General features: G+C 38.4%; 1 protein-coding gene across 1 annotated transcript in view; it reads left to right on the top strand.

Annotated features, from left to right (window-relative positions):
• Positions 1–371: 371 nt before the first annotated feature.
• The window catches only part of MDFIC2 (MyoD family inhibitor domain containing 2), a 103,120-nt gene continuing 89,245 nt past the window's right edge, over positions 372–14,246 (top strand). Inside the window, exons 1-2 of the mRNA XM_055414311.2 lie at positions 372–591; positions 1,169–1,256. Coding sequence (XP_055270286.1) covers positions 1,169–1,256 — 88 coding nt within the window. The 5' untranslated portion in view covers positions 372–591. The remainder of the gene's footprint in view (positions 592–1,168; positions 1,257–14,246) is intronic.

The raw sequence follows: 14,246 nt of genomic DNA, 5'->3' as shown, positions 1-14,246 counted from the left end.
CAAATTCTTTTTGGATTATCTGCAGACTCTCAAAAGAACTTGAAATATTTTCTTGTTACCTATAAAATGTTATAAATACTTGCCTTTCAAAACAGCAGCTGCAGGGTGAACATCTAGAAAATAAACCCAAAGAGGCTTCCCTTGTTTGTTCTGTTAACCCAAATAGTCTCTATATATTTTGCAATCTCTTTTTTTCTACACATTTTAATATTAACCATAAGTGATGAATGGCGGGTATGGAAGGAAGGGGGCTGGAGAAACCCCATCCATTTGAAAAGAGTTCATTCTTTTTACCCTGTTTTGCACAGTGTCATTTTAAATAAGTGCTAGCCAGGAGAAGGTTTTTATTGTTTTGAACCACAGGCTTTATATTACCTTAAAAGAAAAAAACCTCTCAGCCGCAAGTTGGATGCTTCTGGCAGCAATACAAATCTAGCACCACCCAGGGAAGGAGCGTATTTGCTTCTTCGCTCACTTCTGGCAGGGCAGAGGAATGCTGGACATCGAGAGACGACAAGAGAGGCTGTCCAGAGCATTGCCACGCTGCTTCACCATCCCTCGCCTTGGGCCTCCTCCCTTGGGAACACACAGGTAAGGACATCGAGGTTCTGATGCAAGTGGAGCATCCTAACTCACTGTGACCAAGTCTGGGAGGAAGTCGAGTGCAATGCACTGAGGATGCCTACTAGGTCTCAACACCTTCAGGAAGCTCAATGTGGCCTGGCTGAGGTCATAGCATTCTCATTCCATCCACCACACTGCTAAAAAGGTCCTTCTGTGTTTCTTAGGCTTTCTATCTTTGTGTATCTCTTTGAAGCATGCTTTTCTCTAGACTATTACGAAAAACATTGAAACAGCCACTGAACGTTTGGATTTCGACAAATCGGAGGCTAGTTGTTCATCTGTTTTTCTTTTGTATTCAGAAATTAGAGTTTACAGCAATTTTGACTGCTGAAAGTGAAATATCTTCTAAAGTTTCATTTTCAATGTAGTGTTGTAAAATACTACACATGGATAAAATATAAAATTTAACATCAGACAGGGAGCTGAAAAACTACAGAGATTAAATGTTCCTATAATATGGCAGTCGTCTCTAAATATAAGGTTCCATGTTATAAATTTGGGTTCTTAATGAATTTTTTATATCATCAATTCTGTTTCCACTTAGATGTCAGAAACTGAGCTGGAAAAGATAAAAGTCAGAACAGCTAAGCATTTTGAAAATGACAAAAATAACATTCCTTGGTTGAAGGAAGGTAAGTTCTCTTACTGTTGATTTTCTATCAATGTGAAAATTGTGCTTTTGTTTATAAGCAAAAAAGAGTAGACAGAAGGAGGAAAAATCCCCTGCAGTTCAAATGATATTAATACTTCTGATTTTCTGTTTTGTTTTGTTTTGGCCTAAGTGATAGATTGAGGGTGTTTAGTATTGAAATGCTTTTTGTATTTCTTAGGCTGCAGGACACTCAGATGATTTTATGGGTAGGGGAATATACACTTCCAATTCAGATACATGTTACCTATAAGGTTCTTGTGCTAGAGAATTTTCTCCTTTGTACCCAGGAAGATGAAATCATCTGAGGACAAGTATTTTTTAAATAATAATCACAGAAAGGAGTGCAGGCTTTCGGAAGTCATGTCCACAAATAGAATTGTCATTCACTGCAATTACAGAGCCAACTTCCCAGGGGAGAGTGCTGTAGGCCGCAAGCACTGTGTGCGTAAGATGCCTGCTTGAAATATACACACAAATCGATAAGTCCTCCTAGGAGGAGTACAAATTTGTGCACTTTCGAAAACACGTATAAACTCATGATTATTTACTAGAAGGCTTTATCTCATAATCTTTTCTTTTTATGAATACCTTTAATGTTTCTTAAAGGAAACTGATTTGATATTTTATTTAAATAGATAAGTTGTCTCTTTTACACCATTTCCTGAATCTATTCAATTGTAAAAAGATGACTCTTAAGTAGTTGCCATTCCTCAAAACTGTTTTCTAAGGTCACAGGAGACTTTAATATATATGTCAAGTAAGTTCTATAACATCAAACATCGTCATCATTATTACATCAAACACAATGTCAATGTGTGTTAGTGATTATGCTGAATCATCAAAACAACCTTATAAAGCACTAATTACTCCTAATATTCAGGTGAGAAAACAGAATCTCAAGGAGTTTAAGTAAATGACCTAAAATTACAAAATTAGGAAGTGACAGAGCTGGGATTTGATCCCAGACCGTGTGACTTCATAGCATATAAGTTTAACTATCACCTTTCACTGTGTTTCAAAGAAAAGATGTTTAAGTCACTTGTCAGGACATGATTGTGCCCAAAAACTTTCCTAAAGTGTTTAAATCAACACTTTCACTTTCACATATACATCTTCCATCCACTCTTATTCTTAATTGCTCTTTACCACCACTGTCATTTTTCAACTGTTCACTTTTTCAAAAAAGATTATCCTTCTGCCCCAGGGCCCTATAATCAAATTTAATAGCTGGGACTCATCTCTAGTGAAGACTTCATTTCAGGATAAAAGTGGGTACAAACATGAAGTATTCTCAGAATCATTTCCTTCCAAGAAATCTTTTTTTTTTTTTCTCTTTTCATTAAACAATTTTTTAAATACAAACTTTAAAAAAAAACAGAAGTAAAAAACAGAAACTGAACTCAGGCTAAAGATCCCTCTGTGTTTTGTTGGGAAGACCAAACCCACCAAGACAGAGGAATTCTTTACTGCTACTTATAGGGAAGTTTATCTTATTTTGTTTTGCTTCAGCTGCTCCATACTATAGATGCATCATAGAGAAATAATGACAAAATTGATAGACCAGTCAATTGCTTCCTGAAAACTTTTGTTTTTAAAAAACTGTCTCCATTAAATACAACTTAGGATTAAATTATTGTATTCTACAAAATCTAATTTCCCAGGTGACCTGTTTTATCCCATTTGGACACAATTTAAGCTATACTCAAATTATGTTTACTGTATTTCATTAATTGTGAATTATCAGGAGGAGTTAGTTTTTGAACATAAATGTTTTTTCATTTAATGTTAAGAAAAAGTTTATATGTTGGTTTATTAAAAAAGAAATAGACTGGTGCAGTGGCAATAATAGAGGATTTGAAGTCAGGCAGGTGAAGTTTTAAATTTTCTGCTCAGTTGTTTACTAGCTGGTGACTATGCTGTTATTTAACCTCACTGAACTTCGGATTCCTTAGCCAAGTAATATAATATCTCCATTGTGAAATTATGGGGAAGATAGACCATTATTTTGTGTCTTTTATCCCCTCATTAAAGCATGGTTCAAAATCAGATAATTATTTTTTGAGATTCTGGTTCATAGTTTGAACAATGACCACCACAATCAGTGCTATATGTTTTTATAGCAACAGAAAGGACCTCTATAAAGAGGCGACAAGGCAGTTTATCTGGGATCTTAGAATTGCAGTTTGGGGAATCACAGATTTGGGAGTAAACCAGAATAGTGTCTGATCAGAGAAAGTGGGCAGGGGGATTATGGGGAAACAAGGAAGATCGTGCAGGCTACACAAGCTGGTGACTGAAGATCTGGACAGGAGAGTAAATGTGTTTCACATATAACTCAGTTATCGAGCTTACTTATTCTTTACTGGGGGTAGGTGGGATTTCCTTAGTCCAGAAAAAGCCCAGTGCTCAGCATTGCTCTTTACTTCTGGCAACTCAGCCAACTATCCAGTTGCCTTATTTTCCCATGTTCAGTCAAAGTTCAGCATGGGCAGCAAACGTGGAGATCCTTCTTGCATGCCTCAGTCATTCTTGCCACTGTTTGTCACCCAGCATTTCATGTAAACGCCTTCCTTTTGTCTCTGCAACCATTTGGTGTGCTATAGTATTGGTCCATTTTCCAGATTGAAAGACAGAGGCTAAGAGAAACTAGATCTTTTTTTTTTTTTAATCACAAGAAAATGCTTTTATTTCGCTTCTTACAATACTCACATAACAGAAACTGACAAAATCATGTTAATGTTTAGGCTCTAAGTCGTGTCCAACTCTTTGGCGACCCCATGGACTGTAGCCCACCAGGCTCCTCTGTCCATGGGATTTCCCAGGCAAGAATACTGGAGTGGGTAGCCATTTCCTAGTCTTTCCCATTCTATTGTTTTCCTCTGTTTCTTTGAATTGATCACTGAGGAAGGCTTTCTTATCTCTCCTTGCTATTCTTTGGAACTCTGCATTCAAATGGGTATATCTTTCCTTTTCTCCTTTGCCTTTTGCTTCTCATCTTTTCACAGCTATTTGTAAAGCCTCCTCAGACAACCATTTTGTCTTTTTGCAGTTTTTGTTTCTTCTGGATGGTCTTGATCACTGCCTCCTGTACAGTGTCATGAGCCTCCATCCATAGTTCTTCAGGCACTTTGTCTACCAAATCTAATCCCTTGAATCTATTTCTCACTTCCACTGTATAATCATAAGGGATTTGATTTAGGTCTTACCTGAATGGTCTAGAGGTTTTCCCTACTTTTTTCAATTTCAGTCTGAATTTGGCAAAAAGGAGTTCATGATCTGAGCCACAGTCAGCTCCTGGTCTTGTTTTTGCTGACTGTATAAAGCTTCTCCATCTTTGGCTGCAAAGAATATAATCAATCTGATTTCGGTGTTGACCATCTGGTGATGTCCTTGTGTAGAGTCTTCTCTTGTGTTGTTGGAAGAGGGTGTCTGCTATGACCAATGTGTTCTCTTGGCAAAACTCTGTTAGCCTTTGCCCTGCTTCATTCTGTACTTGAAGCCAAATGTGCCTGTTACTCCAGGTGTGTCTTGACTTCCTACTTTTGCATTCCAGTCCCCTATAATGAAGAGGACATCTCTTTTGGGTGTTAGTTCTAGAAGGTCTTGCAGGTCTTCATAGGACCTTTCAACACCAGTTTCTTCAGCATTACTGGTTGGGGCATAGACTTGGATTATCATGATATTGAATGGTTTGCCTTGGAAACCAAAAGAGATCATTGTGTTGTTTTAGAGATTGCACCCAAGTTCTGCACTTTGGACTCTTGTTGACTATGATGGCTACTCTATTTCTTCTAAGGGATTGTTCCCACCGTAGTAGATAAAATGGTCACCTGAGTTAAATCCATCCATTCCAGTTCATTTTAGTTCACTGATCCCTAAACTGTGAATGTTCACTCTTGCCATCTCCTGTTTGACCACTTCCAATTTGCCTTGATTCATGGACCTAACATTCCAGGTTCCTATGCAGTATTGTTCTTTATAGTATCAGATTTTACTTCCATCACCAGTCACATCCACAGCTGGACATTGTTTTCGCTTTGGCTCAGCCTCTTCATTCTTTCTGGAGCTATTTCTCCACTGATCTCCAGTAGCATATTGGGCAACTACCGACCTGGGGAGTTCATCTTTCAGTGTCATATCTATTTGCTTTTTCAAACTGTTCATGGGGTTTTCAAGGCAAGGATACTAAAATGGTTTGGCATTCTCTTCTCCAGTGGACCACGTTTTGTCAGAACTCTCCACCTTGACATGTCTGTCTTGGGTGGCACTACACGACGTGGCTCATAGTTTCATTGAGTTAGACAAGGCTGTGATCCAAATGATCACTTTGGTTAATTTTCTGTAATTGTGGTTTCCATTCTGTCTGCCCTCTGATGGTTCCTTTAATGGCTCCTTAGAGGATTGTGGAAGATTCCCAATAGGAGGGACTGGCCCAGAATGGGGGACTCTGGGTCTTGCTCTGATGGGCAGGGCCAAACTCAGTAAATATTTAATCCAATTTTCTGTTGATGGGTGGGGCTGTGTTCCCTCCCTGTAGTTTGACCTGAGGCCAAACTACGCTAGTGGTAATGCTGGTAATGGTGACCTCCTTCAAAAGGACTTATGCCAGGACTGTTGTACTCAGTGGCCCTGACCCCACAGAAGGCACTGTTGACCCACACCTCTGCTGGAGACTCCTGGACACGCATAGACAAGTCTGACTCAGTCTCTTATGGGGTCACTGCTCTTTTCTCCTGGGTCCTGGTGCACACAAGGTTTTGTTTGTGCCCTCCAAGAGTCTGTTTCCCTAGTCCTATGTAAGTTCTGTAATCAAATCCTACTGGCCTTCAAAGTCAAATTCCCTGGGGGTTCTCAGTCCCTTTGCTGGTTCCCCAGGTTGGGAAATCTGTTGTGGGTCCTAGAACTTTAACAACAGTGAGAGAACTTCTTTGGTATAATTATTCTCCAGCTTGTAGTTTGTCTGCTTGATGGCTCTGTAGTGGGGTTCACACACCACACCTTCCAGGTCTGCTGCAGCCTGAGTGCCTGTCCCTGTGGCAGGCCACTGCTAACTCATGCCTTTACAGGAAACACTCAAACACTCAAAGGCAGGTTTGGCTCCATCTCATGTGAGGCCCCTTGGGTCCTCATGTGCACAAAGTTTGGTTTGAGCCCTCCAAGCATCTCTGGTGGGTATAGGGTTTGTTTCTAAACATGATTTTGCCCCTCCTACCGTCTACTGGGGCTTCTCCTTTGTCCTTGGATGTGGGTATCTTTTTTCGTAGAACCCAACATTCTCCTGTTGATGGTTGTTCAGCGGTTACTTGCAATTTGGGGGTTTTCACAGGAGAAGATGAGCACACGTCCTTCTACTCTGCCATATTTTAAGGCTGTTTGTAATTTATCAAAACCCCCTCCCCTTTAAAAAAGAAAAATAAGTAAAGCAATCCTTCAGTATCCACCAGGGGACTAGCTCCAGTACCCCTGTGGATACCAACTCCAAAGATGCTCAAGTCTCAGATGGTGTAGGGGTCAGCCCTCTGTATCTGCAGATTCAGAACCCATGGATAGGGAGGGATGACTGTAGAGATCTGAAAGTTGTTCAAAACCTTCTTTATGAATAACAAATTAATTGCTTCTCTCATCACAGTGTCTCTTGCCTCCCTCTGCAACTCCAGCTGAATACTGTCCATGGTTAAAATACAGAGAATCACAGCACTGCCTGATTAGGGTTGGAGCAAATGCTCACTGGTTTATCTACATAAACCAGTTACCACAGCACCTGACCTCAGAGAGTCAGCATCATCACTTTCAGCCAAAGTACTGATACTCTTTCTAACTTTGCATCTTCACTCATTCAGTGTATCCAATTTGATTTACATTTATTAATAGTATAAATAGAGACAAGGCATGAGTATAACAGTGTACATTTAAAAAAAAAAAGAAAGAAGGAAAGAAAGAAACACAGTCCTGCACTCAAGAATTTTGCCTAATTGTCCTGCTTTGGCCTGAAATGTGAAAAGGTTCTTTGCTTTCTACTTCTCTCAAAGGGCTGGTTGAACTTTTTAGAGCTTTTACTAACAATTACGGTAAATAGTGTTTAAGAAACACATCAATAAACCTGAAAATGTATTCAGAATAAAACTAACTGAATCTAGTTTCATCTTCTATCAAACTACCAGGCAATCTTGTATCACTACTGCCTTTGAACTCCTGACTTCTCAAATTTTAGACTGATCAAATTCCTGACTCCCAACTTAAGGAATTCAGCAGGATATAGATGGAGAGAGGATATAAATGTTTAAGAGCAAGGAACATGAAGTAACATGCTCAGGGACCATACTCAGAGAAACCTGTTTTAAGACAACCAGAGAAACAAAATATGATTGTGAAATATGCACCCAGGCAAGATGAGCTGCGTTGTGTAACTGTGATGGTCTTGAAAGGCCAGTCTTGAAGATGGCCATGAGCTATTTGCACAGGGGGAGAGAAGGAGTTAATGCCGGGAGCAAAAGCATCAGAGGCTGCATGATGCGATACTCACTTTGGTGCCAGGGAAATGGGCTTGTTGGCTAGTTATCTGTGTATGGGTTAACATGCGAAAGGGAGGTAAAAAGACTGAGTGCCAAGTATAAGTAGTTGGACATGGGGTTTTAAGTTGTCAGTGCTGGCAGGTCTGCGGTCAGGGACCAACATACGGAACTGTGATTTGGGCATATACATCTGTAACTAGAGTGCAGACTGGCATGGGACAGGCAGAGGAAAGCTTAAGACAAGATGGATGATGATGGCTAAGACAGCAATGCCCTCAACAGCCTAGACAAGAGGGTCACACAACTGGCATAAAAGTCATAACAAGGAGAAGAAGAAAATAGGCCCAAATGTGGAAAATGTTATGAAGGAAAATTTGATATAACATGGAAATTGGGGGGGAAATTACAGGTGGAATAAGATGGCATGTAATACCCCATTAAGCCAGGGAGCATTTTGGGTAACCATTTCAGTGCTTGCTCCTTACATCATTTGATACGGAAGAGAAACAGTGAAATGAAAGGATGGGAGCCTTTAAATTGTTGCCATTTGCAGTTTAAAATCACAGCATCGCCAGTGTTTGAACTGCACACAGTTTCCTAGAGTGTCTCCTGATTTTTCAGGAGAAACTGGATTTCTATATGACATCACCTGAATTCTAAAGGTTAACTAAAAACAATGAACAGCAATAGTTACAAGAAAACACCAAACAGGACAAATAAACCAGATTCTGTGAGTCTAGCTCAGCTCAAGGGCTACCAGTCTGTAACTTCTGTTCTAAAAGTTTGTATCTCTCAACAAAATCTATTACAATTTCCTGAAAACTGGTTTTCCATAAATATTACTCTCTCTATATATGTGTGTATATATGTATACACACATGTATACACACACGCACACAAAGTCAAAACAAAGGTTTGACCTAAAAATATAAAATTAAGAACATTGAAATAAAACTGTCTTTCAGAAGACTAGCTGTCCATGATTGGATTAATGAAGCAGTCTCCATACGGGTGTATTAAACAGAAGAACAAAATTATCCCAAGTTACAAATGTGTCCTCAACACACAAGGCATAAAGTTTTATGCTTCTGACCTGATGCTGACTCAGTCCCACAGCTGCTACACTGGGTGGGGCCACACAGGGAAAGTTCATATTATAGAAAATACTTGATTTTTTTTTTTAATGGCAAGGGTGGAGGAGGAGGGCAATGAATAAGTTTGGCTTTCACTTTCCAAAAATGCCAGGAAGAAAAGATATGAAAGTTCTGTAGTTATTCTGAACAAACTATAGATCCTTTTCTATAAGCAGTCACATAGTGACTATAATCTTTGATGATTTCAAAATCATTATTTAGATATATTTTAAAGAAAACACCCCTAAACTTTAGTATCGATGTAGAAAAGTCAGGTCACTAAAGAGCTGGCAGCTTGAATACAGAAGTTATCATTTAATCAGAGTTCATGAACATTAGAGACCAATAATTCTAGATATTGGAAAATATCCAAGAAATTTAAAAAGCCATGTTCCACAAATTCCCTTCTCAATATAATCCAAAACCTGAAGTCCATAGCACAAGAATCCCATCTCATTTCCGTTAAAGTCTGTTTGCAAATGAGATGGAGAAAGTATAAATCTTACATGTACTGACATTCATAAATTCACTAAACTTCCCTTAATTCTAAGTGAAGACAATTCACTTCATTTGCTCAAAAATAATTTCAGATCATGAGCATTAAGACAATTCCTAAATGCGCTTTTATACAAATCAGCAAGCATTTGAAGAGGCTCCTCTTGAACCTTCAGATAACATATTAGGCAAAGAAACAAAGATGTCAAAAAACGAAAACGCCACAGATTCTGTCCTCAAGGAATTCATGTATTTAAGTGCTTTATTATAATGATCAAATATTCAGTTCAGTTCAGTTCAGTCGCTCAGTCGTGTCCGACTCTCTGCGACCCCATGAATCACAGACTAAATATTAATCCACGCTAATTCTCTCACTCAGATAATTCTCATTTTTAAAGGGGCTACTTTTTGTGTGTCTAGCTTTAAAATGAAGCAACATTAATGTCGATTTTAGATTGTTAATGTGCACCAATAGTGTCTCTTGATTTCCTTTTATTATGTGCACACAGTAAATAGAATCATTAGCTCTTATTTCTGTAGTCTCCATGGACTTGTGAACATGTGTTACCTAATAACCAAAACACAGGTAAGGAGAAGGTAACAGTCAAAGAGAATGTTTTGTTTTTAACCAGAGGTGAAAGGAGAAATTAGATGTGAAAATATGCCCGTAAATAAGTAAACAAGCACAAGATCATTTCACAGGGTAATTATTTATATTGGATGTGGTAAAGAATATATGCAGAAATAAAACAGAAGACCCTGCAATTGACCAAGCAAAAGATGATAAACGGGTCAGGTTAAAACTGAAGGTGAAAGAGGTAGTATAGAATTCAGGATCTATTTTGGAGATAGAATAATTGAACTGGCTGGTGCTCTGGTGTGAGGCAATGGAAAGAAAAGAGGCAAAGTTAACTCTTGGCTTGAGACACTGCATGATGATAATGATGCATGAAGAATAAGAGAAACAGTGGCTGGAGATGGAAGAATCAGAAGATTTGGGTGGGTCCCATTAAATGTGAAATGGTGACATCCCATGAAGACTATAAATTGGGCAATAGGATACATGAGATCAGCTGTCTACTTTAAGTAATGCTGACAGGGAAAGTTGGCTAGAGATTTTGCTTTAAGCCTGAAGATTGAGAAAGCATCTGCTGATGGTAGAATACAGGAAATGAAATACCATTTCAAGTAGAAGGGTTAAGGTGGGAAAGAATGTGTCATGTTCCAAAAAATGAATGAAAATAAGAGGGACTGGATCATCTTGCTCCAAAGGAAGGTTGGCATTTGATGAGCATGGGGAGTTTGCCCAGGAACGGAGCCTTGAAGCTTTTGTAGACCTTGGTCAGCCTCTTTGATTCCAATAAACTTTCTACCCTGGAAATGCCTACTAGAGACATATTTTACTTGTATTAAAATATATCCCACTGCATTTTATCCTCAAATGAAAGTTAAGTAAAGGACTATCAAAAAAGGAGAAGCGGGTGCAGAGGATGAGGTGATTAGATGGCATCACCAACTCAATGGACATGAATGTGAGCAAATTCCAGGACAGAGGAGCCTGGCATGCTACAGACCGTGGGGATCACAAAGAGCTGGACATGAATTAGCTGAAAAACAACAACAAATCAAAGGATAATGTACTACTTTCAAAATATCACAACTATAAAATGAGGCTTTCATAGTTTGCATTAATCAGGGTTCTCCAGAGAATCAGAACCAATAGGAAATGAAAATAAGATGGACAGATAGAACATATCAATGGATAGATAGGTAGAACATGGATGGATGGATGGGTAGACAGATAATAGAGGATTTATCATGGGGGACTGGCTTACACACTTATGGAGGCTGGGTCATCCCATGGTCTGCTCAGGAGGCTCAGGAAAGCCAGTAGTGTAGCTCCAGGCTAAAGCCCCAACTTCTGAGAGACAGTGGTGTAAACCCCGGTGCAAGTAAGAAGTTCTGAGAACCAGAAAAGCTGATGTCCAAGGGCAGGAAATGGATGTCCTAGCTCCAGTGGAGAGAGCAAATCTGCTTTCCCTCTTTCTTTTCATTCTATTTAGCCCTAAACTCACTCTGGAAAGATATTCTCTTTAATCAGACTATCAGTTCAAGTGCCAATCTAGTCCCTGAAACAACCACATGGACACACCCAGAAATAGCATTTTACCAGCTCCCTGGGTATTCCTTAGCCCAGCCAAGTTGGCACATAAAATTAATCATCACATAGTTTTTGAGAGGAAAGTAACAGATACTTTTTCTAGCTAAATTAATGAAAAGAGGAATTTCTTGGAAGTCTGAGAGTTGTTCTGCAGAAAATTCAGGTCCAGGGTGGGCAGGGAGTAATCTAACTCTGGTAATCCAGATGGCAAGATATAACTCCTAAAACATGAGCTTCACACACTTTTCCTGCCCTTTCCTCCCTCCGTAGTCAAGACTTCAAATCTCAAGGAAGAAAGCTCAACAGATTTGGCTATGAGTCCCCATCCTGGTGAGGCAAGCAAGGGTACTTTGACTGACAGCACCACAAGGCTACACATAACGGGGGAGAGATGCTTCTTCAGAGGAAATTCAGTGCTCTGACACCAGAATGGAAGAAGAACAAATGCTATGTGGCTTCCAAATAAAGTGCACTCTAAGGCCTGGTACCCACTATCAAATTTTCAGTGCTTTGCTCCATAAGGGATAATATTTTTTTAAGAGCCTGACATGTGGTGGTGTTGGAACGCTGAACATTTCAGGAAGGACAGTACTTACTTTAAATGTATTGGCCTTCTACTTAAAGTTCAAATGTCAGAATCATTTTGATTCTCTGATAACCTTATTTTATGTGGAGAATGTTCAGTAAAAGATGAGATCTTCTGTGTTCTCATAGGTCAACAAATTAAATTCCCGTGGCATATCGTACAGCTGACGGTTGAAATTTCTCTCCAACTAAGCCTATAAAGAAGTAAGTTCATTTCTTATAAAATGATGATGTTGATCCCAATGGAATGGAAGGCCTAGAAGATGCCATGTCAGCCATGAGACTATAACCAGATGAATTAATCAGTGCAAAGTCCCTATAAGTTGTTAAACAGCAGATTTAAAGACTCTTTTTCAATGATGATAGAGCAGTACATCAAATCCAGAATGATCTTAGCTCACCATTATTAATTGCAGTTTTATGAACTAGGAGTGAAGCCATCTGTAGAGACTGGGAACCAATCTTTCCTGTCTCAACAGGAAAAGAAAATTGTAGCTAACTAGAAACTTCAAGAGATTTACTCCTTTCAACTGAGATTTTCAGGAGACTCATTCATTTTCCTCTCTGTCACAACAGCTGTTGGTGTGACTCACTTAATCAACATTAGTATAAAGAGCAATCTTACAGAGAGAGAAAGGAAAAAAAAAAACACCCTTATGTTCTATGGCTCAGGAATAAGGACATTCCATTTCTTGTAAATTCCACAAAGAGATACTTTATTTTTATATGATTATGGCCCATTTCTTTCAGCTTAGGAACAGCGTTTAGAGGGAATATACTCTCTAATAAAATGCACCTGCACTAGGGGTGCACCAGACCATTAGTAAAAAAAAAAATTGAAATGTGAAGCGAGCAAATGAAGACATCAGTCTACAGGCATAAATCACTTCAACCATTTTAGCCATTATTAAAGCCTGTCAAAAAGTAAATGTGAAGCAAAGGCAAAAAGCAAGGGCAATGACAGTAGTTTTGCCAGTGTATAACTTCAGAAAAGAGAGAACAACTCCTAGAGGCATAGGATTAAATAAGACATCAAGCAGTTTCTCCCTTTGAGCTGAACTTCCACACTAGTATAGATTTGAAAAGAAACAGCTACATTGCAGAAGCTAAGAAAGGTACTTCATGATGTCTCATCTCAAAGACTAGACAAAAGGAGAGGAAAATCTGCACTTTAGCTCTTTCATTTGTCATTTTTTTCTTTCTTATATTTAGAATATTCAGCATTATAGACAGGAAACCAAATTTCTCTAACAGTTACTGAAAGATCTATGTAAATACTAAAATATTCTGAATGTAAATTTCACTAAAATATATAAAGTTTCTACAAATAAACTCTTACGAACAATAAAACATAATTCATCAAAAATTATATTCTCTCCACCTTCAATAAACAAGATTCCATTCTACGTATGTGTCTTCAAACTAATTTCTTAGACCACTATATGAAAATGCAGACTGATAAGACAAAAATAATATACAATTAAGTAAGCCAAATCAACAAATGTTTTGATTTCCTGTAAGGCACAAACTTGCTCAAATAATATACCAGGACTTCTGTGCCCAAGGAACTTAAAATTCAATTGGGGAAATAAAATATCAACGTATCCCTTTTGCCATTAGGATTCAGACCAGACAAGAGCAAGCTTTTCAGCTGCATTTGAAACATAATGTATTGTGAATAACCAATTTGGAGGCAGTTGTTCAGTATCAGATCTCTCATACAGCAGATCAAATGGGTACACACAATTCTTTAAACAAATACATATTTCTCTTAAAATTAAAACAGAGCTGGTTGGTTTCCTTTATTTTTAATATATATAGCAGATTTGGTCTAAAACAACTATACTAAAAATCCCCTTGAAAACAGAAGGATTCATTTGAAAATATTAACTTCTTGCCTATGTCCCTTAAAAGAAAAGACCTTTTGTGCAAATATTCCTTAATGTATTAGCCAGCCTTTTTTTCTTCAAAAAAAAAGCAGGGAAAGAAAAAGAAAACAACTGATATCCTTATTTTAAAAAGAGCAAAAACTATAACATGAAAAGACAGAGATACTTAATAAGTAGTAAGGAACTTCACTTAAG

This window comes from Moschus berezovskii, chromosome 24 (genome assembly GCF_049115385.1).
Source record: "Moschus berezovskii isolate FMDL1 chromosome 24, NW_MosBer_1.0, whole genome shotgun sequence".
In the NCBI taxonomy this organism is placed as follows: Eukaryota; Metazoa; Chordata; class Mammalia; order Artiodactyla; family Moschidae; genus Moschus; species Moschus berezovskii.
Note: the sequence above shows the minus strand (reverse complement) of the source record. Positions and strands in the feature narration are given on the sequence as shown.